This window comes from Atractosteus spatula, chromosome 3 (assembly GCF_055471065.1).
Source record: "Atractosteus spatula isolate fAtrSpa1 chromosome 3, fAtrSpa1.hap1, whole genome shotgun sequence".
NCBI classification, from domain to species: Eukaryota; Metazoa; Chordata; class Actinopteri; order Semionotiformes; family Lepisosteidae; genus Atractosteus; species Atractosteus spatula.
This window is the reverse complement of record NC_142708.1, coordinates 69,120,656-69,143,256: the sequence shown is the minus strand read 5'-3', so window position 1 is coordinate 69,143,256 and position 22,601 is coordinate 69,120,656. Positions and strand designations below refer to the sequence as shown.

At 49.2% G+C, this 22,601-nt stretch overlaps 4 protein-coding genes and 1 pseudogene across 4 annotated transcripts; all 5 read left to right on the top strand.

Moving 5' to 3' along the window:
• Window positions 1-2,130: 2,130 nt before the first annotated feature.
• On the top strand, window positions 2,131-4,061 carry LOC148838472 (zona pellucida sperm-binding protein 4-like). Its single transcript, XM_088911194.1, has 9 exons — window positions 2,131-2,344; window positions 2,420-2,607; window positions 2,685-2,782; window positions 2,868-2,995; window positions 3,073-3,262; window positions 3,350-3,497; window positions 3,574-3,649; window positions 3,738-3,860; window positions 3,940-4,061. The coding sequence occupies exons 1-9, from the start codon at window positions 2,131-2,133 to the stop codon at window positions 4,059-4,061; spliced, it is 1,287 nt and encodes a 428-aa protein (XP_088767320.1).
• A 103-nt stretch (window positions 4,062-4,164) lies between these two features.
• On the top strand, window positions 4,165-8,991 carry LOC148838471 (zona pellucida sperm-binding protein 3-like). Its single transcript, XM_088911193.1, has 10 exons — window positions 4,165-4,183; window positions 6,994-7,301; window positions 7,372-7,490; window positions 7,566-7,669; window positions 7,769-7,946; window positions 8,028-8,145; window positions 8,269-8,354; window positions 8,436-8,554; window positions 8,658-8,783; window positions 8,870-8,991. The coding sequence occupies exons 1-10, from the start codon at window positions 4,165-4,167 to the stop codon at window positions 8,983-8,985; spliced, it is 1,293 nt and encodes a 430-aa protein (XP_088767319.1). The 3' UTR covers window positions 8,986-8,991.
• A 2,395-nt stretch (window positions 8,992-11,386) lies between these two features.
• Window positions 11,387-13,306, top strand: LOC148838470 (zona pellucida sperm-binding protein 4-like; annotated as a pseudogene).
• A 103-nt stretch (window positions 13,307-13,409) lies between these two features.
• On the top strand, window positions 13,410-18,270 carry LOC148838469 (zona pellucida sperm-binding protein 3-like). Its single transcript, XM_088911192.1, has 10 exons — window positions 13,410-13,428; window positions 16,239-16,546; window positions 16,617-16,735; window positions 16,811-16,914; window positions 17,014-17,191; window positions 17,273-17,390; window positions 17,514-17,599; window positions 17,681-17,799; window positions 17,907-18,032; window positions 18,119-18,270. Exons 1-10 carry the CDS (start codon window positions 13,410-13,412, stop codon window positions 18,232-18,234), a joined length of 1,293 nt encoding a protein of 430 aa, XP_088767318.1. The 3' UTR covers window positions 18,235-18,270.
• A 2,365-nt stretch (window positions 18,271-20,635) lies between these two features.
• On the top strand, window positions 20,636-22,566 carry LOC148838468 (zona pellucida sperm-binding protein 4-like). Its single transcript, XM_088911191.1, has 9 exons — window positions 20,636-20,849; window positions 20,925-21,112; window positions 21,190-21,287; window positions 21,373-21,500; window positions 21,578-21,767; window positions 21,855-22,002; window positions 22,079-22,154; window positions 22,243-22,365; window positions 22,445-22,566. Exons 1-9 carry the CDS (start codon window positions 20,636-20,638, stop codon window positions 22,564-22,566), a joined length of 1,287 nt encoding a protein of 428 aa, XP_088767317.1.
• The last annotated feature ends 35 nt before the right edge of the window (window positions 22,567-22,601 follow it).

The following is a 22,601-nucleotide window of genomic DNA, read 5'->3' as shown; positions in this document are numbered from 1 at the left end:
CCAGCTGCCCTTTCAAGCTTGCCTGCAGGAGTGTTTTACTAATTCACTAGTGCAGGAGAACCCGTGCATCCTGGGAGAGAGGGTTGTAGGGCTGTTTACCCATTGGGAAAAGACACTGACTATGTCTATGAAATGCATGCCTTTAGATGTATAAATGTGGTCCTTAATTTAGCTGGAATGAAATTCCAAGGTCTATGATATGTTCATTATACATAAATGGTTGGAGTTCTATTATACAGACAACTTTAGAGGACTATCTACATCAAAGATCAGTGTAGAAAGTAGTAAACCAAGCCAATGACTTGGTTCAGAAATTCATTCTGAAAAATGTAGTTAAAATGCTACAATATTGTAAACTTCAACTACACATTCTAGTAACATGGCTATATATAGTAATTCCATGAAGATGCCAGTTATCTCCAAACCATATTTCAATCTGAATCCATTTTAAAATGTACAACTCCTCTATTTCCAAGAAAATATTACAGTATGAAGTTAAGAATTTGTACTGTCCACCATATGCAAAGCCCTGTCTAATTGTCCTAACTGTTAGAACCAGCAATTTATCCGTTTCAGTGTCCAGACTTCCAGGCCCCCTGCCTTGCATACGCATTCTTCAACTAATGCATTGTGTGCTCCTTTATTTCTTTTTCTGTTGCTGTTGGGTGGGACATCACCAGCGCAGCTAGAAGAAAATGTTATAATATTAGTACTCAAAGAAATGATGAATCTCTTCTTGAATATAATCTCAAAAAAGAACCATTAGGGTTTACTAAGCTCAAAGCTTAATCCTTGTATTCAATTTAGCTTGCATCCTAGTAATTGAGCAATAAAGTCTGTCCTAATTAAAGAGCACCCAAAGTTTGAAAGTACAACATGGAATAAGAGCACCTTGAATTGCTCTAGAAAGATGTCTCCCAGGCCCCTCTTTTGTCGTTGATCTCTCCAGTTTGTGCCAGCGAAGTTGAATTCCATCATCAGCTCATTTGTTAGAAGTCTGAAAACCACATTCTCACTGAGCTTAGACATTTTTCAAGTGAGTTTCCATCCAACGTTTATTTACTCAAATATTTAGAATCGAATGTACTACTGTAATCCTTATTTTAAAAGACAATTTTGCACTTTTCTTAAAAAATAGAAAATCTATAGGCATTCAAACAATCAACATTTTACTATTTTTTTCAGGCAGGTGGCAAAACCCCTGTATGCAAAGCCGTGTAAATAAGGTACATACTGTGAAAATATAGTGATTTGGTCGACCCAGTCTTCCTCCGGGGTTTCAGCACAAAACGCTGAACTCTCGGTTTTAACCTTCTCCGCCGGCCGGGGTTCTAGCGGTCTTTCAAGAAAACATTCGCGCCAAACCAGTGGACGAATTCATGTTGAAATATTCTTACATCTCAGTTTTCTGCTCGTTGGGGAGAGTAATTAGCCAAACGATTCATTCTGTAGAAACGATTTTTAGTAATACAACGCAAAAACGCAGCATAATGTACTCCGCCTCTTTTCAATTAAAATTCCAATGAGCGTTAATAAATTAAACGCCTGGCCTCGAAAAATATTAATTGACGAGTATAAATGAATTATAGAAATAACGTTAGAGCCAAATCGATGCTAATCAGATGTTAAGACTTTTGTTGTGTTAAAATGAAAAAAGAAAACTTTTAAAAATAGGGCTATATTTTTTTCCTTGTTTGCCATTATGGAAGAGAAAGAGCAACCCTGCAAGTGTTTAAAAGTTTACTAAGAAGATTGATAAAAATGAGAGAGTTTAAATGGATTTTTGATTAGAAAACGTAATAAAGATTCATTACTTTGGAGGCATGTGTCGAGTGTCGACGATCGTTCCCCCCTCCTCTTTTTTGAAAAACAAAATATGGTCACCCTAACTAACAGACGCCATAAATATTTAGTTTTGAGTCAGACACATTAGTCTAACCCGCATGAGAGCTCGTTCCAGTCGAACAGGACGCTCCGCGATTAATCAGCTGACTCGGATGACGCTCTGAGTGTCCGAAGTCCTCGTGCGCGCGCTACAGCCCTCCAATCGCCGCCCTCAGCCAATCAGGGCGCAGCGAGTATTTCAGGAGCTGAGCGCCGCTTGTCTGCAGTTCCTCGCCGAGTTTCACGATGGAGAAGTCAATGAGCAGAGGGAGGATGGGGTTGTGCCTTGTGTGGTTTTTGCTGGCGTTGGATTGGTCTGTAGCTCAGGTTCAGAAGTGCCTGGTTAATGACAGTGACAAGATAGCATGTGGTGACTTGACTATCGGTAAAAGCGACTGTGAAGCTAAAAACTGCTGCTTTGATCAGTCCAGCCGAAATCGCTGTTACTATGGGAATGATGGTGGGTTTTTGGCTCTTGAGCGTCTTTGATGATGAGCTTACCAGGCTTGGTTTACCAGCTCTTGCTTTCCTCCAGTGACTGTCCAGTGCACCAGGGATGGCCAGTTTGTGGTGGTCGTGTCCAGGAATGCCACCAGCCCTCAGCTGAGCCTGGATTCGGTCAGCCTGCAGGGGGGCAGGAGTGCCCCCTGTGGCCCTGTTGGCACCACCGCTGGCTTTGCCATGTTCCAGTTCCCAGTCAGTGCCTGTGGCACCAGCATGAAGGTGAGGGGCTTGATCCTTCAGCTGAGGATGTTGTTCCTGTGGTGATTCCTGACCTTGTTCATGTGCCCTTCCTCCAGATTGAAGGTGGTGCTGTGGTGTATGAGAACATGATGTCCTCAACATTTGCCGTGATTGGGGGACCTGCTGGCTCCATCACAAGGGACAGTTTCTACAAGTGAGTGAGCAGCTGCTGCTTCCCAAAGTGTTCTGGTCTTGCCAGGTCCTGTCTGGATCCCATGACTGCCCGCTTCTCTCTCCAGGCTGTTCTTCCAGTGCAGGTATGCAGACGATGACCTTGTTCCAGTGCAGGCTGTGGTCTACACGGTCTCCCCACCCCCTCCGGCAGTGTCCCCAGGACCTCTCCGTGTGGAGCTCAGGATTGCAAGAGGTAGCTGTCAGGCCTTGGGCTGTGTGAGCCGAGTGTGTGGGGCTCCTGCTGAACCCCGCTGCTGCTCTCGTCCTCAGGAGAGCTGTATGACTCCTACTACAGTGACCTGGACTACCCTGTGACCAAGGTGCTGCGGGATCCTGTGTATGTGGAGGTCCACATCTTGAGCAGGACTGACCGCAACATTGTCCTGACCCTGGGGGACTGCTGGGCCACTTCCACTCCCAGTCCTCTCAGCCAGCCCAGCTGGAGCCTTCTGGTTGCTGGGTAACCTGACCCCTGTGGCTCCGACTGGCTTGTCTCAGTGGTGTCCCCTTGTGGCAGGGCTCACCCTCCCTGTTGCTGTCCTTGCAGGTGTCCCTACGGAGGTGACAACTACCAGACCACCTTGATCCCTGTGGGTGGCTCTTCAGGGCTGCCGTACCCAACGCACTACCAGCGCTTCATGATTCAGATGTTCACTTTTGTGGATCCTGCCTCTCAGGTGCCTCTGATGGAGAAGGTAGGGAGCAGCTTGTGGGGAAGGAGGTGGTGGCTGGTCCTGGGCTGTGCAGTGACCCTTGCTCTGCTCTCTCCAGGTGTTCATCCACTGTAGTGCGGCAGTGTGCCAGCCGACTGCGACTGACCGCTGTGTGCCCACCTGTGGCAGGAGGAGTGAGTTCTCTCGGGATGGGCAGTTGTGTGCGCGCGCCAGTCAGCTGTGTGTATCCTTTCCTCATGCTGGTGTCCTGTCCTCTTGCAGGAAGAGCTGTTGCTCAAATGGCCCAGGACTCCTCCAGAGAAACTGCACTGGTGTCCAGTGGGGAAGTGATCCTGGTTGGGTCTGAGCTTCCAGCTCTGGATCAACTGGATTCCCATGTTGAAGGTGAGGGAGGGGGTTGGAGGCCGAGTGTCTGATCCTGTTCCCTGTGTCTGACCCCTGACTAAAGCTCTTCTCTCCACAGCACCCCGGTTCCTGAGCTATGGGCTGCTGGTCGTCGCTGCCTCCACTGTGCTTGTGGTCTCTTCTCTGGTGCTGGTGGCTGTGTGGAGATCTAGACCTCGGATCCAGAATACCAAGCTGTGAATGGAGTGTGAATAAAGGCTTTGCACTGATCTCTACTCATCGTGGCTTAGTATTGTTTTAGTGTGTTCCTTGTGACTCTCATGGTGGCAGTGGTGATACCTCCATGTGGTATGCTAGTGATGGTGAGCTTCTAGCTTCCTGGCTGTTTCTTCGGGAAAGATGTGAATCTGCCTCGGTTTTTGACACCCCATTAAGCTTCCTTTCCACATTTAGCTAATCAGTGCAATTCCTTCTCTTCCTTCTTATTACCCATGATTTCTACTTGCTTGACCAGTGTCTGTAGTTAAAGAACAGACAAGCATGGCTATATACCACCTCCTTGATGCCCCTTCCAGTCCCTGTGGATTTCAGTATCATTGCCTCTGCAATGCCTTCTTGTGAGCTCTCTTCCCAAAATGTACTGATTGTGGGAGAGTTCCATCATTCTCTTTAATCCTACTGTACTAAGTACTTACTGTGTGTAGGGGTAGTCATGCACAACTGCATCACCCCTTGTTTACATCCTGTGTGCCTGCACCTACTTGCTTTAGCTCTTCCAGCATGCTCAGAAGAAGCTGGAAGAGTCTGGGTGGGGATCAGTGTTTTCCAATTTCATGTTCAAGTGCTTACACTTGGGGGTGGGCCTGTGCAAAAGTGAGTGGCCTGGGCTCTAACTGGCTGTCCTGCCAGCACAGGGGCACCTCTCCAACTTGAAGAACTGTAGCTTGTGGGGGGTGTACTTGGGCTCTCTTGCCCAGTTCCACCTAGGCTACACCCCTGCTCCCAGCTAGCTGGTTTAGCCTGTCCCGTACTTTGGGATGTCCAGTAGACGATGTGTTTATCCATCTGTAATGACTTGCCTGTTCACAAATTTGAGTCACGAGAGCAGTGGTCTCGTAGTGAAATACTCCTGTCAGTAGTGATAGCTGGAAGTGGGCTGCTATCTCATTAACCTGTTGCCTTCTGTTCTTGACTGAGTCTGTAGAGCTAGATTAATGCTGCCTGCTGAAGCACTTCAGGAGCCTGGTTAGTTCCCTCACTCGTTCACCTTAAGCAAATGGGCTGCCTGAAATCCAGACCAGCCCCGCTCTTTAATGTTTTGCCACAAGGGCAACATGTCTCATCTCATTTTGTGAGAACAAGATGCCTGTGATGAACGCTGGGGGCAGGAATGTCTCTGCATTACTTCCAACAATCATTGGCAGTGGTTGGCAGTTCTTTACCAGAGTCCTTACTAAGAATCCACGACTGCTTGTCTGTGTCCCTGAAAGCAGCTAAAGTGCCTTGCAGAAGTATTCAGACCCTTTACAAATGTTGCTGCGTAACAAATGGTCCTTGCACACCCTTTTCAAATCAGAATTTTTAATGCAACCTTACAGTGCCCTCCAGAATAATTATGATTTTTGCTCATCTTTACCAAGGGTGCCAATAATTCTGGAGGGCACAGTACATGCTCACGCAGAGAATTGTTAAAGACAAAAATTACTTATTTGTTGGCAGATATCTGAACAAATATCAAAAACTGAAATGTGACGCATGATGTCAGGATGACACACCATTACAGCAGAAACATAGCATGGAAACATTAAACAGGAAAGCTAGGCATATGTCTGTAACACCCCCACTGTATCGGAAATTCATTGTTTTCTTGGACCTCTTTACTGGATAAAAATGTTAGAAAATCTATAGATGGGTCACACAATTCCTATTACGCTACAAATGTATCTTTCGTGTGTAAAATACAGGTTTAAGCAAGAGAAATGGGCGATGCACAGTTGAGTTTCACAAGAAGAACTAATAATGAGTAGGATTTCTCAACAGGTCGTCTACACGAAACAACTTGAAAGCACAGAGCCCAACAGCGAGCGGGGACCAGCCGCTTCCTATCCCGACACACAACGGACCATTACACGTGCGGGGGGAGTTAGTTCGGCCGGTTCACCGTGACAGCACCTACACTATTTGGACGGTGGGGTGAAAATGGAGAGCTTGCAAACTCCCCCAAAAGAAACCCCACCACGAATCGAACCCAGGACCCCAGAGCTGCAACAAAGCCATGCTAACAGAGAAGCATGCGTGCAGCCCGTTTTTAATCTGTTGCAAACGATCAAGCGCGGCTGCTAATGGAAAGAGCAGCAACGCCAGGCGCCTGTTTCGCTCCTGGATCGGAAGGTGTGAGAACAGTTGTCTGCGCTCCGCGCGCGTCCGACATTTTCGCTGGGACAAAGCGTGTCTGCACTGCACGCAGATCCGGAGAAGGAAATATCACGTCGAGTTTCTCCCTTTTCACCCCGGGGACATAGTTAAAACACGAAAGATGTCGTTGTAGGCTTTTAATTCTTGAAATCGTTCACCCAGCGCTTTTCCTCCAAATTGACCGGCGAAGCAGAAGAACATTCGAACGAAAACAAAGAAGGAGTTTTATCATTTACAAGACTGTAACTATACAATGGTCATTTCGGCAGAAGGAGACATTCACAGTTTGAATTCGATAATAATCTTATAATTGATGTTAATGCAGACGTTTCGGAACTACCTCTTATCTTATTCATTTTTTACATCTTGTCAGAGGCAACAGCTGTAACAGGAAATATTAGATACCGTGACCGCAAAATACAGCGGAGATCCTAGTTTCTAATATTCATTGTAAACAATCAGCAGTCTACTCAGGAGAAATTAGTCTCCGCGATCGTCCTCCGCTTTAACTACAATGGCTTTTCCACGGGGTTGATTCAATATCCTGTCCTCCTGCGTGTGAGCGGACAGAGTTCGGGTCCTCGTGAAAATCTTCACTCTGCGGACCTGAACGTCATCACGCGTGAAAGTCTGGGGGGCTTTAAAAGGAAGGAGCTCGCGAACAGCAGGTATCGTGGTTTTGCGAGGTGTTTTCATTTCGAGATGGGGTTTTCTAGTGGTCTTTCCTTTCGGCTGTTGACCTTGCTGTTCCTCGCAGTTCTGTGTGACGCTGCGCAATGGCGCGCCCGCGCTAACGTCCAATCCGGCGTCAGGCGCAAGGGGGTCGCCTTTCTGGACTCGCCTCTGCTGCCGCGGCAGCAGAAGCAGCAGGTTATCCGGGCTGTGTCGGCGCAGTGCGGGGAGAGTACGATCGTGGTGCAGGTCAAGGCGGACCTGTTCGGCACCGGGCAGCTGATCGACGCCTCGGATCTCAGCCTGGGAGACTGTGCGGTCACCCGGCAGGACACCGCGGCGCAGCTCCTGATCTTCGAGGCTGAGCTGCAGGCGTGTCGCAGTGTGCTGAAGGTAAGTGGTTCTGCGGTTGGGCAGCTTCGGGTTCTCGGCTGTTGGGTGACTGGATCTGTGATCTGTCTAGACCGTGGATGAGCAACTGGTGTACAGCTTCTCTCTCAACTACACCCCGAAGCCGGTGGCCAACACCCCCATAGTGAGAACGAATGGCGCTGTTGTGGGTATCGAGTGTCACTACATGAGGTGAGTCCTGGAGGAGCAGCAGGGCTGAGTGCCTGGAGCTTGACTCCCTGCTGACACCTGCCTCCTGTCTGCTAGGCTCTACAATGTGAGCAGCAATGCCCTGAAGCCCACCTGGGTCCCCTACACCTCCACCAAGTCTGCTGAGGATCTGCTGGGCTTCTCCCTGAGGCTCATGAGTGGTAGGTCTCCCCCCGAGATGAAGCACGGTGTGACTGTACAGACAGTGCAGTTGGATCAATGGGATCTGTGCTTGAGATTGGGGTTCCTTTCCCATCCAGATGACTGGAGCTCCCAGAGGTCCTCCAATGTCTTCTACCTGGGGGACGTCCTGAACATCGAAGCCTCCGTCACCCAGGCCAACCACCAGCCCCTTCGGCTCTTCGTGGACAGCTGCGTGGCCACCTTGGTCCCTGACCAGACCTCCACCCCCAGCTACTCCTTCATTGAGAACTATGGGTGGGTGTGACCTCGGGTGGCTTGCGCTAGTGAACACTGCCTGCCGTCTCTCCAGTTCTACACTGCCTTCTCTCCTTTCAGGTGCCTGACTGATGCCAAATCCACAGGCTCCAGCTCGCAGTTCATGCCAAGAACCCAGGACACCAAGCTGCAGATGAAGCTGGATGCCTTCAGGTTCTATCAGGATGCCAGGAGCTCAGTGAGTACTTGATCCTGATCCCTTCTGCTTTCATGGGTTTGTGCCGGTTGTGAGAACAGCATGTCCATTACAAGCCCAAGATGGAGGCCTGGGTGTAGCTTGATCCACTCGTGCTCTTGGCAGATCTACATCACCTGCCACCTGAAGGTGACTCCTGCTTCCCAGAGTGTGGACCCCCTGAACAAGGACTGCTACACTGAGGGCAGCAGGTCAGTGAGGAGGCAGGGAGCTGCTGTGTCCAGCTGGTGCTCAGGTGAGGGAGCTGCTCTGACCCTGTGTCCCTGCTGTAGGTGGAGATCAGTGGATGGGAGTGACCAGGTCTGCAGCTGCTGTGACTCCAGCTGTGGGGCAACTGTACGATCCAGGTATTGGGGTGGCAGGAGCAGGAGGGACCTGGCTTCTACAGGGGGTAAGGCACCCTTGCTCTGCCACTCATGGCATGGATCTCCTCGGGAAAGTGGGGGGGTCAAGCAGGGTGGTCTACAGCCAGGCTTGTCCTGCTCTTGTTGCAGCTCCTGAGTGGGAAGCTGACGCCACTGTTGGTCCCGTGTTTGTGCTGCAAGAGCAGGTTGCTGAGAGGCCAGTGGAGGCAGAAGGCCAGAGCTCCCAGCTAAGAGCAGAGGAGGGCAAAGCCACAGGTACTGGCAGGAGGTGCTGTCATGTCAGCTGGCCCCTCTCTGTGGCAGTGCCCGCTTGCTGAGGCTCCTCTGTGCTTTCTTTCCAGGCCTGCCTGTGGAGGCTGTGATCCTGGCTGGTGTGGTGACTGCTGTGGGGCTGGTCTGTGCTGCTCTGCTGGGGACAGTCCTGCACAGGAGGAAGCAACACAAACCCATGAACTGACCTGATGTGAACGAGGAATAAACTGGTTGCAAAGTGTCTCTTGTCATGAGCTGATTCTTGCTGTGCTGCAGGGGGGTCTGGATGGGTTGGGTATGCATGTGGTGCTGTCAAAGGCTACTGCCACTCTTACTACAGCTAGTCCAGCAAACTGTTGCTGCAATTTGGAAGAACACCAGCTGTTCATGTTCCTGTGGGAGTCCCAGGCGTGTTCTTAGTATCTGCTTAATGGCAGAAGAGCAGGGACACAAAATCCGGGGTGGGGGGCGGAACACCAGCTGCCCTTTCAAGCTTGCCTGCAGGAGTGTTTTACTAATTCACTAGTGCAGGAGAACCCGTGCATCCTGGGAGAGAGGGTTGTAGGGCTGTTTACCCATTGGGAAAAGACACTGACTATGTCTATGAAATGCATGCCTTTAGATGTATAAATGTGGTCCTTAATTTAGCTGGAATGAAATTCCAAGGTCTATGATATGTTCATTATACATAAATGGTTGGAGTTCTATTATACAGACAACTTTAGAGGACTATCTACATCAAAGATCAGTGTAGAAAGTAGTAAACCAAGCCAATGACTTGGTTCAGAAATTCATTCTGAAAAATGTAGTTAAAATGCTACAATATTGTAAACTTCAACTACACATTCTAGTAACATGGCTATATATAGTAATTCCATGAAGATGCCAGTTATCTCCAAACCATATTTCAATCTGAATCCATTTTAAAATGTACAACTCCTCTATTTCCAAGAAAATATTACAGTATGAAGTTAAGAATTTGTACTGTCCACCATATGCAAAGCCCTGTTTAATTGTCCTAACTGTTAGAACCAGCAATTTATCCGTTTCAGTGTCCAGACTTCCAGGCCCCCTGCCTTGCATACGCATTCTTCAACTAATGCATTGTGTGCTCCTTTATTTCTTTTTCTGTTGCTGTTGGGTGGGACATCACCAGCGCAGCTAGAAGAAAATGTTATAATATTAGTACTCAAAGAAATGATGAATCTCTTCTTGAATATAATCTCAAAAAAGAACCATTAGGGTTTACTAAGCTCAAAGCTTAATCCTTGTATTCAATTTAGCTTGCATCCTAGTAATTGAGCAATAAAGTCTGTCCTAATTAAAGAGCACCCAAAGTTTGAAAGTACAACATGGAATAAGAGCACCTTGAATTGCTCTAGAAAGATGTCTCCCAGGCCCCTCTTTTGTCGTTGATCTCTCCAGTTTGTGCCAGCGAAGTTGAATTCTATCATCAGCTCATTTGTTAGAAGTCTGAAAACCACATTCTCACTGAGCTTAGACATTTTTCAAGTGAGTTTCCATCCAACGTTTATTTACTCAAATATTTAGAATCGAATGTACTACTGTAATCCTTATTTTAAAAGACAATTTTGCACTTTTCTTAAAAAATAGAAAATCTATAGGCATTCAAACAATCAACATTTTACTATTTTTTTCAGGCAGGTGGCAAAACCCCTGTATGCAAAGCCGTGTAAATAAGGTACATACTGTGAAAATATAGTGATTTGGTCGACCCAGTCTTCCTCCGGGGTTTCAGCACAAAACGCTGAACTCTCGGTTTTAACCTTCTCCGCCGGCCGGGGTTCTAGCGGTCTTTCAAGAAAACATTCGCGCCAAACCAGTGGACGAATTCATGTTGAAATATTCTTACATCTCAGTTTTCTGCTCGTTGGGGAGAGTAATTAGCCAAACGATTCATTCTGTAGAAACGATTTTTAGTAATACAACGCAAAAACGCAGCATAATGTACTCCGCCTCTTTTCAATTAAAATTCCAATGAGCGTTAATAAATTAAACGCCTGGCCTCGAAAAATATTAATTGACGAGTATAAATGAATTATAGAAATAACGTTAGAGCCAAATCGATGCTAATCAGATGTTAAGACTTTTGTTGTGTTAAAATGAAAAAAGAAAACTTTTAAAAATAGGGCTATATTTTTTTCCTTGTTTGCCATTATGGAAGAGAAAGAGCAACCCTGCAAGTGTTTAAAAGTTTACTAAGAAGATTGATAAAAATGAGAGAGTTTAAATGGATTTTTGATTAGAAAACGTAATAAAGATTCATTACTTTGGAGGCATGTGTCGAGTGTCGACGATCGTTCCCCCCTCCTCTTTTTTGAAAAACAAAATATGGTCACCCTAACTAACAGACGCCATAAATATTTAGTTTTGAGTCAGACACATTAGTCTAACCCGCATGAGAGCTCGTTCCAGTCGAACAGGACGCTCCGCGATTAATCAGCTGACTCGGATGACGCTCTGAGTGTCCGAAGTCCTCGTGCGCGCGCTACAGCCCTCCAATCGCCGCCCTCAGCCAATCAGGGCGCAGCGAGTATTTCAGGAGCTGAGCGCCGCTTGTCTGCAGTTCCTCGCCGAGTTTCACGATGGAGAAGTCAATGAGCAGAGGGAGGATGGGGTTGTGCCTTGTGTGGTTTTTGCTGGCGTTGGATTGGTCTGTAGCTCAGGTTCAGAAGTGCCTGGTTAATGACAGTGACAAGATAGCATGTGGTGACTTGACTATCGGTAAAAGCGACTGTGAAGCTAAAAACTGCTGCTTTGATCAGTCCAGCCGAAATCGCTGTTACTATGGGAATGATGGTGGGTTTTTGGCTCTTGAGCGTCTTTGATGATGAGCTTACCAGGCTTGGTTTACCAGCTCTTGCTTTCCTCCAGTGACTGTCCAGTGCACCAGGGATGGCCAGTTTGTGGTGGTCGTGTCCAGGAATGCCACCAGCCCTCAGCTGAGCCTGGATTCGGTCAGCCTGCAGGGGGGCAGGAGTGCCCCCTGTGGCCCTGTTGGCACCACCGCTGGCTTTGCCATGTTCCAGTTCCCAGTCAGTGCCTGTGGCACCAGCATGAAGGTGAGGGGCTTGATCCTTCAGCTGAGGATGTTGTTCCTGTGGTGATTCCTGACCTTGTTCATGTGCCCTTCCTCCAGATTGAAGGTGGTGCTGTGGTGTATGAGAACATGATGTCCTCAACATTTGCCGTGATTGGGGGACCTGCTGGCTCCATCACAAGGGACAGTTTCTACAAGTGAGTGAGCAGCTGCTGCTTCCCAAAGTGTTCTGGTCTTGCCAGGTCCTGTCTGGATCCCATGACTGCCCGCTTCTCTCTCCAGGCTGTTCTTCCAGTGCAGGTATGCAGACGATGACCTTGTTCCAGTGCAGGCTGTGGTCTACACGGTCTCCCCACCCCCTCCGGCAGTGTCCCCAGGACCTCTCCGTGTGGAGCTCAGGATTGCAAGAGGTAGCTGTCAGGCCTTGGGCTGTGTGAGCCGAGTGTGTGGGGCTCCTGCTGAACCCCGCTGCTGCTCTCGTCCTCAGGAGAGCTGTATGACTCCTACTACAGTGACCTGGACTACCCTGTGACCAAGGTGCTGCGGGATCCTGTGTATGTGGAGGTCCACATCTTGAGCAGGACTGACCGCAACATTGTCCTGACCCTGGGGGACTGCTGGGCCACTTCCACTCCCAGTCCTCTCAGCCAGCCCAGCTGGAGCCTTCTGGTTGCTGGGTAACCTGACCCCTGTGGCTCCGACTGGCTTGTCTCAGTGGTGTCCCCTTGTGGCAGGGCTCACCCTCCCTGTTGCTGTCCTTGCAGGTGTCCCTACGGAGGTGACAACTACCAGACCACCTTGATCCCTGTGGGTGGCTCTTCAGGGCTGCCGTACCCAACGCTTCATGATTCAGATGTTCACTTTTGTGGATCCTGCCTCTCAGGTGCCTCTGATGGAGAAGGTAGGGAGCAGCTTGTGGGGAAGGAGGTGGTGGCTGGTCCTGGGCTGTGCAGTGACCCTTGCTCTGCTCTCTCCAGGTGTTCATCCACTGTAGTGCGGCAGTGTGCCAGCCGACTGCGACTGACCGCTGTGTGCCCACCTGTGGCAGGAGGAGTGAGTTCTCTCGGGATGGGCAGTTGTGTGCGCGCGCCAGTCAGCTGTGTGTATCCTTTCCTCATGCTGGTGTCCTGTCCTCTTGCAGGAAGAGCTGTTGCTCAAATGGCCCAGGACTCCTCCAGAGAAACTGCACTGGTGTCCAGTGGGGAAGTGATCCTGGTTGGGTCTGAGCTTCCAGCTCTGGATCAACTGGATTCCCATGTTGAAGGTGAGGGAGGGGGTTGGAGGCCGAGTGTCTGATCCTGTTCCCTGTGTCTGACCCCTGACTAAAGCTCTTCTCTCCACAGCACCCCGGTTCCTGAGCTATGGGCTGCTGGTCGTCGCTGCCTCCACTGTGCTTGTGGTCTCTTCTCTGGTGCTGGTGGCTGTGTGGAGATCTAGACCTCGGATCCAGAATACCAAGCTGTGAATGGAGTGTGAATAAAGGCTTTGCACTGATCTCTACTCATCGTGGCTTAGTATTGTTTTAGTGTGTTCCTTGTGACTCTCATGGTGGCAGTGGTGATACCTCCATGTGGTATGCTAGTGATGGTGAGCTTCTAGCTTCCTGGCTGTTTCTTCGGGAAAGATGTGAATCTGCCTCGGTTTTTGACACCCCATTAAGCTTCCTTTCCACATTTAGCTAATCAGTGCAATTCCTTCTCTTCCTTCTTATGACCCATGATTTCTACTTGCTTGACCAGTGTCTGTAGTTAAAGAACAGACAACCATGGCTATATACCACCTCCTTGATGCCCCTTCCAGTCCCTGTGGATTTCAGTATCATTGCCTCTGCAATGCCTTCTTGTGAGCTCTCTTCCCAAAATGTACTGATTGTGGGAGAGTTCCATCATTCTCTTTAATCCTACTGTACTAAGTACTTACTGTGTGTAGGGGTAGTCATGCACAACTGCATCACCCCTTGTTTACATCCTGTGTGCCTGCACCTACTTGCTTTAGCTCTTCCAGCATGCTCAGAAGAAGCTGGAAGAGTCTGGGTGGGGATCAGTGTTTTCCAATTTCATGTTCAAGTGCTTACACTTGGGGGTGGGCCTGTGCAAAAGTGAGTGGCCTGGGCTCTAACTGGCTGTCCTGCCAGCACAGGGGCACCTCTCCAACTTGAAGAACTGTAGCTTGTGGGGGGTGTACTTGGGCTCTCTTGCCCAGTTCCACCTAGGCTACACCCCTGCTCCCAGCTAGCTGGTTTAGCCTGTCCCGTACTTTGGGATGTCCAGTAGACGATGTGTTTATCCATCTGTAATGACTTGCCTGTTCACAAATTTGAGTCACGAGAGCAGTGGTCTCGTAGTGAAATACTCCTGTCAGTAGTGATAGCTGGAAGTGGGCTGCTATCTCATTAACCTGTTGCCTTCTGTTCTTGACTGAGTCTGTAGAGCTAGATTAATGCTGCCTGCTGAAGCACTTCAGGAGCCTGGTTAGTTCCCTCACTCGTTCACCTTAAGCAAATGGGCTGCCTGAAATCCAGACCAGCCCCGCTCTTTAATGTTTTGCCACAAGGGCAACATGTCTCATCTCATTTTGTGAGAACAAGATGCCTGTGATGAACGCTGGGGGCAGGAATGTCTCTGCATTACTTCCAACAATCATTGGCAGTGGTTGGCAGTTCTTTACCAGAGTCCTTACTAAGAATCCACGACTGCTTGTCTGTGTCCCTGAAAGCAGCTAAAGTGCCTTGCAGAAGTATTCAGACCCTTTACAAATGTTGCTGCGTAACAAATGGTCCTTGCACACCCTTTTCAAATCAGAATTTTTAATGCAACCTTACAGTGCCCTCCAGAATAATTATGATTTTTGCTCATCTTTACCAAGGGTGCCAATAATTCTGGAGGGCACAGTACATGCTCACGCAGAGAATTGTTAAAGACAAAAATTACTTATTTGTTGGCAGATATCTGAACAAATATCAAAAACTGAAATGTGACGCATGATGTCAGGATGACACACCATTACAGCAGAAACATAGCATGGAAACATTAAACAGGAAAGCTAGGCATATGTCTGTAACACCCCCACTGTATCGGAAATTCATTGTTTTCTTGGACCTCTTTACTGGATAAAAATGTTAGAAAATCTATAGATGGGTCACACAATTCCTATTACGCTACAAATGTATCTTTCGTGTGTAAAATACAGGTTTAAGCAAGAGAAATGGGCGATGCACAGTTGAGTTTCACAAGAAGAACTAATAATGAGTAGGATTTCTCAACAGGTCGTCTACACGAAACAACTTGAAAGCACAGAGCCCAACAGCGAGCGGGGACCAGCCGCTTCCTATCCCGACACACAACGGACCATTACACGTGCGGGGGGAGTTAGTTCGGCCGGTTCACCGTGACAGCACCTACACTATTTGGACGGTGGGGTGAAAATGGAGAGCTTGCAAACTCCCCCAAAAGAAACCCCACCACGAATCGAACCCAGGACCCCAGAGCTGCAACAAAGCCATGCTAACAGAGAAGCATGCGTGCAGCCCGTTTTTAATCTGTTGCAAACGATCAAGCGCGGCTGCTAATGGAAAGAGCAGCAACGCCAGGCGCCTGTTTCGCTCCTGGATCGGAAGGTGTGAGAACAGTTGTCTGCGCTCCGCGCGCGTCCGACATTTTCGCTGGGACAAAGCGTGTCTGCACTGCACGCAGATCCGGAGAAGGAAATATCACGTCGAGTTTCTCCCTTTTCACCCCGGGGACATAGTTAAAACACGAAAGATGTCGTTGTAGGCTTTTAATTCTTGAAATCGTTCACCCAGCGCTTTTCCTCCAAATTGACCGGCGAAGCAGAAGAACATTCGAACGAAAACAAAGAAGGAGTTTTATCATTTACAAGACTGTAACTATACAATGGTCATTTCGGCAGAAGGAGACATTCACAGTTTGAATTCGATAATAATCTTATAATTGATGTTAATGCAGACGTTTCGGAACTACCTCTTATCTTATTCATTTTTTACATCTTGTCAGAGGCAACAGCTGTAACAGGAAATATTAGATACCGTGACCGCAAAATACAGCGGAGATCCTAGTTTCTAATATTCATTGTAAACAATCAGCAGTCTACTCAGGAGAAATTAGTCTCCGCGATCGTCCTCCGCTTTAACTACAATGGCTTTTCCACGGGGTTGATTCAATATCCTGTCCTCCTGCGTGTGAGCGGACAGAGTTCGGGTCCTCGTGAAAATCTTCACTCTGCGGACCTGAACGTCATCACGCGTGAAAGTCTGGGGGGCTTTAAAAGGAAGGAGCTCGCGAACAGCAGGTATCGTGGTTTTGCGAGGTGTTTTCATTTCGAGATGGGGTTTTCTAGTGGTCTTTCCTTTCGGCTGTTGACCTTGCTGTTCCTCGCAGTTCTGTGTGACGCTGCGCAATGGCGCGCCCGCGCTAACGTCCAATCCGGCGTCAGGCGCAAGGGGGTCGCCTTTCTGGACTCGCCTCTGCTGCCGCGGCAGCAGAAGCAGCAGGTTATCCGGGCTGTGTCGGCGCAGTGCGGGGAGAGTACGATCGTGGTGCAGGTCAAGACGGACCTGTTCGGCACCGGGCAGCTGATCGACGCCTCGGATCTCAGCCTGGGAGACTGTGCGGTCACCCGGCAGGACACCGCGGCGCAGCTCCTGATCTTCGAGGCTGAGCTGCAGGCGTGTCGCAGTGTGCTGAAGGTAAGTGGTTCTGCGGTTGGGCAGCTTCGGGTTCTCGGCTGTTGGGTGACTGGATCTGTGATCTGTCTAGACCGTGGATGAGCAACTGGTGTACAGCTTCTCTCTCAACTACACCCCGAAGCCGGTGGCCAACACCCCCATAGTGAGAACGAATGGCGCTGTTGTGGGTATCGAGTGTCACTACATGAGGTGAGTCCTGGAGGAGCAGCAGGGCTGAGTGCCTGGAGCTTGACTCCCTGCTGACACCTGCCTCCTGTCTGCTAGGCTCTACAATGTGAGCAGCAATGCCCTGAAGCCCACCTGGGTCCCCTACACCTCCACCAAGTCTGCTGAGGATCTGCTGGGCTTCTCCCTGAGGCTCATGAGTGGTAGGTCTCCCCCCGAGATGAAGCACGGTGTGACTGTACAGACAGTGCAGTTGGATCAATGGGATCTGTGCTTGAGATTGGGGTTCCTTTCCCATCCAGATGACTGGAGCTCCCAGAGGTCCTCCAATGTCTTCTACCTGGGGGACGTCCTGAACATCGAAGCCTCCGTCACCCAGGCCAACCACCAGCCCCTTCGGCTCTTCGTGGACAGCTGCGTGGCCACCTTGGTCCCTGACCAGACCTCCACCCCCAGCTACTCCTTCATTGAGAACTATGGGTGGGTGTGACCTCGGGTGGCTTGCGCTAGTGAACACTGCCTGCCGTCTCTCCAGTTCTACACTGCCTTCTCTCCTTTCAGGTGCCTGACTGATGCCAAATCCACAGGCTCCAGCTCGCAGTTCATGCCAAGAACCCAGGACACCAAGCTGCAGATGAAGCTGGATGCCTTCAGGTTCTATCAGGATGCCAGGAGCTCAGTGAGTACTTGATCCTGATCCCTTCTGCTTTCATGGGTTTGTGCCGGTTGTGAGAACAGCATGTCCATTACAAGCCCAAGATGGAGGCCTGGGTGTAGCTTGATCCACTCGTGCTCTTGGCAGATCTACATCACCTGCCACCTGAAGGTGACTCCTGCTTCCCAGAGTGTGGACCCCCTGAACAAGGACTGCTACACTGAGGGCAGCAGGTCAGTGAGGAGGCAGGGAGCTGCTGTGTCCAGCTGGTGCTCAGGTGAGGGAGCTGCTCTGACCCTGTGTCCCTGCTGTAGGTGGAGATCAGTGGATGGGAGTGACCAGGTCTGCAGCTGCTGTGACTCCAGCTGTGGGGCAACTGTACGATCCAGGTATTGGGGTGGCAGGAGCAGGAGGGACCTGGCTTCTACAGGGGGTAAGGCACCCTTGCTCTGCCACTCATGGCATGGATCTCCTCGGGAAAGTGGGGGGGGGGGTCAAGCAGGGTGGTCTACAGCCAGGCTTGTCCTGCTCTTGTTGCAGCTCCTGAGTGGGAAGCTGACGCCACTGTTGGTCCCGTGTTTGTGCTGCAAGAGCAGGTTGCTGAGAGGCCAGTGGAGGCAGAAGGCCAGAGCTCCCAGCTAAGAGCAGAGGAGGGCAAAGCCACAGGTACTGGCAGGAGGTGCTGTCATGTCAGCTGGCCCCTCTCTGTGGCAGTGCCCGCTTGCTGAGGCTCCTCTGTGCTTTCTTTCCAGGCCTGCCTGTGGAGGCTGTGATCCTGGCTGGTGTGGTGACTGCTGTGGGGCTGGTCTGTGCTGCTCTGCTGGGGACAGTCCTGCACAGGAGGAAGCAACACAAACCCATGAACTGACCTGATGTGAACGAGGAATAAACTGGTTGCAAAGTGTCTCTTGTCATGAGCTGATTCTTGCTGTGCTGCAGGGGGGTCTGGATGGGTTGGGTATGCATGTGGTGCTGTCAAAGGCTACTGCCACTCTTACTACAGCTAGTCCAGCAAACTGTTGCTGCAATTTGGAAGAACACCAGCTGTTCATGTTCCTGTGGGAGTCCCAGGCGTGTTCTTAGTATCTGCTTAATGGCAGAAGAGCAGGGACACAAAATCCGGGGTGGGGGGCGGAACACCAGCTGCCCTTTCAAGCTTGCCTGCAGGAGTGTTTTACTAATTCACTAGTGCAGGAGAACCCGTGCATCCTGGGAGAGAGGGTTGTAGGGCTGTTTACCCATTGGGAAAAGACACTGACTATGTCTATGAAATGCATGCCTTTAGATGTATAAATGTGGTCCTTAATTTAGCTGGAATGAAATTCCAAGGTCTATGATATGTTCATTATACATAAATGGTTGGAGTTCTATTATACAGACAACTTTAGAGGACTATCTACATCAAAGATCAGTGTAGAAAGTAGTAAACCAAGCCAATGACTTGGTTCAGAAATTCATTCTGAAAAATGTAGTTAAAATGCTACAATATTGTAAACTTCAACTACACATTCTAGTAACATGGCTATATATAGTAATTCCATGAAGATGCCAGTTATCTCCAAACCATATTTCAATCTGAATCCATTTTAAAATGTACAACTCCTCTATTTCCAAGAAAATATTACAGTATGAAGTTAAGAATTTGTACTGTCCACCATATGCAAAGCCCTGTCTAATTGTCCTAACTGTTAGAACCAGCAATTTATCCGTTTCAGTGTCCAGACTTCCAGGCCCCCTGCCTTGCATACGCATTCTTCAACTAATGCATTGTGTGCTCCTTTATTTCTTTTTCTGTTGCTGTTGGGTGGGACATCACCAGCGCAGCTAGAAGAAAATGTTATAATATTAGTACTCAAAGAAATGATGAATCTCTTCTTGAATATAATCTCAAAAAAGAACCATTAGGGTTTACTAAGCTCAAAGCTTAATCCTTGTATTCAATTTAGCTTGCATCCTAGTAATTGAGCAATAAAGTCTGTCCTAATTAAAGAGCACCCAAAGTTTGAAAGTACAACATGGAATAAGAGCACCTTGAATTGCTCTAGAAAGATGTCTCCCAGGCCCCTCTTTTGTCGTTGATCTCTCCAGTTTGTGCCAGCGAAGTTGAATTCTATCATCAGCTCATTTGTTAGAAGTCTGAAAACCACATTCTCACTGAGCTTAGACATTTTTCAAGTGAGTTTCCATCCAACGTTTATTTACTCAAATATTTAGAATCGAATGTACTACTGTAATCCTTATTTTAAAAGACAATTTTGCACTTTTCTTAAAAAATAGAAAATCTATAGGCATTCAAACAATCAACATTTTACTATTTTTTTCAGGCAGGTGGCAAAACCCCTGTATGCAAAGCCGTGTAAATAAGGTACATACTGTGAAAATATAGTGATTTGGTCGACCCAGTCTTCCTCCGGGGTTTCAGCACAAAACGCTGAACTCTCGGTTTTAACCTTCTCCGCCGGCCGGGGTTCTAGCGGTCTTTCAAGAAAACATTCGCGCCAAACCAGTGGACGAATTCATGTTGAAATATTCTTACATCTCAGTTTTCTGCTCGTTGGGGAGAGTAATTAGCCAAACGATTCATTCTGTAGAAACGATTTTTAGTAATACAACGCAAAAACGCAGCATAATGTACTCCGCCTCTTTTCAATTAAAATTCCAATGAGCGTTAATAAATTAAACGCCTGGCCTCGAAAAATATTAATTGACGAGTATAAATGAATTATAGAAATAACGTTAGAGCCAAATCGATGCTAATCAGATGTTAAGACTTTTGTTGTGTTAAAATGAAAAAAGAAAACTTTTAAAAATAGGGCTATATTTTTTTCCTTGTTTGCCATTATGGAAGAGAAAGAGCAACCCTGCAAGTGTTTAAAAGTTTACTAAGAAGATTGATAAAAATGAGAGAGTTTAAATGGATTTTTGATTAGAAAACGTAATAAAGATTCATTACTTTGGAGGCATGTGTCGAGTGTCGACGATCGTTCCCCCCTCCTCTTTTTTGAAAAACAAAATATGGTCACCCTAACTAACAGACGCCATAAATATTTAGTTTTGAGTCAGACACATTAGTCTAACCCGCATGAGAGCTCGTTCCAGTCGAACAGGACGCTCCGCGATTAATCAGCTGACTCGGATGACGCTCTGAGTGTCCGAAGTCCTCGTGCGCGCGCTACAGCCCTCCAATCGCCGCCCTCAGCCAATCAGGGCGCAGCGAGTATTTCAGGAGCTGAGCGCCGCTTGTCTGCAGTTCCTCGCCGAGTTTCACGATGGAGAAGTCAATGAGCAGAGGGAGGATGGGGTTGTGCCTTGTGTGGTTTTTGCTGGCGTTGGATTGGTCTGTAGCTCAGGTTCAGAAGTGCCTGGTTAATGACAGTGACAAGATAGCATGTGGTGACTTGACTATCGGTAAAAGCGACTGTGAAGCTAAAAACTGCTGCTTTGATCAGTCCAGCCGAAATCGCTGTTACTATGGGAATGATGGTGGGTTTTTGGCTCTTGAGCGTCTTTGATGATGAGCTTACCAGGCTTGGTTTACCAGCTCTTGCTTTCCTCCAGTGACTGTCCAGTGCACCAGGGATGGCCAGTTTGTGGTGGTCGTGTCCAGGAATGCCACCAGCCCTCAGCTGAGCCTGGATTCAGTCAGCCTGCAGGGGGGCAGGAGTGCCCCCTGTGGCCCTGTTGGCACCACCGCTGGCTTTGCCATGTTCCAGTTCCCAGTCAGTGCCTGTGGCACCAGCATGAAGGTGAGGGGCTTGATCCTTCAGCTGAGGATGTTGTTCCTGTGGTGATTCCTGACCTTGTTCATGTGCCCTTCCTCCAGATTGAAGGTGGTGCTGTGGTGTATGAGAACATGATGTCCTCAACATTTGCCGTGATTGGGGGACCTGCTGGCTCCATCACAAGGGACAGTTTCTACAAGTGAGTGAGCAGCTGCTGCTTCCCAAAGTGTTCTGGTCTTGCCAGGTCCTGTCTGGATCCCATGACTGCCCGCTTCTCTCTCCAGGCTGTTCTTCCAGTGCAGGTATGCAGACGATGACCTTGTTCCAGTGCAGGCTGTGGTCTACACGGTCTCCCCACCCCCTCCGGCAGTGTCCCCAGGACCTCTCCGTGTGGAGCTCAGGATTGCAAGAGGTAGCTGTCAGGCCTTGGGCTGTGTGAGCCGAGTGTGTGGGGCTCCTGCTGAACCCCGCTGCTGCTCTCGTCCTCAGGAGAGCTGTATGACTCCTACTACAGTGACCTGGACTACCCTGTGACCAAGGTGCTGCGGGATCCTGTGTATGTGGAGGTCCACATCTTGAGCAGGACTGACCGCAACATTGTCCTGACCCTGGGGGACTGCTGGGCCACTTCCACTCCCAGTCCTCTCAGCCAGCCCAGCTGGAGCCTTCTGGTTGCTGGGTAACCTGACCCCTGTGGCTCCGACTGGCTTGTCTCAGTGGTGTCCCCTTGTGGCAGGGCTCACCCTCCCTGTTGCTGTCCTTGCAGGTGTCCCTACGGAGGTGACAACTACCAGACCACCTTGATCCCTGTGGGTGGCTCTTCAGGGCTGCCGTACCCAACGCACTACCAGCGCTTCATGATTCAGATGTTCACTTTTGTGGATCCTGCCTCTCAGGTGCCTCTGATGGAGAAGGTAGGGAGCAGCTTGTGGGGAAGGAGGTGGTGGCTGGTCCTGGGCTGTGCAGTGACCCTTGCTCTGCTCTCTCCAGGTGTTCATCCACTGTAGTGCGGCAGTGTGCCAGCCGACTGCGACTGACCGCTGTGTGCCCACCTGTGGCAGGAGGAGTGAGTTCTCTCGGGATGGGCAGTTGTGTGCGCGCGCCAGTCAGCTGTGTGTATCCTTTCCTCATGCTGGTGTCCTGTCCTCTTGCAGGAAGAGCTGTTGCTCAAATGGCCCAGGACTCCTCCAGAGAAACTGCACTGGTGTCCAGTGGGGAAGTGATCCTGGTTGGGTCTGAGCTTCCAGCTCTGGATCAACTGGATTCCCATGTTGAAGGTGAGGGAGGGGGTTGGAGGCCGAGTGTCTGATCCTGTTCCCTGTGTCTGACCCCTGACTAAAGCTCTTCTCTCCACAGCACCCCGGTTCCTGAGCTATGGGCTGCTGGTCGTCGCTGCCTCCACTGTGCTTGTGGTCTCTTCTCTGGTGCTGGTGGCTGTGTGGAGATCTAGACCTCGGATCCAGAATACCAAGCTGTGAATGGAGTGTGAATAAAGGCTTTGCACTGATCTCTA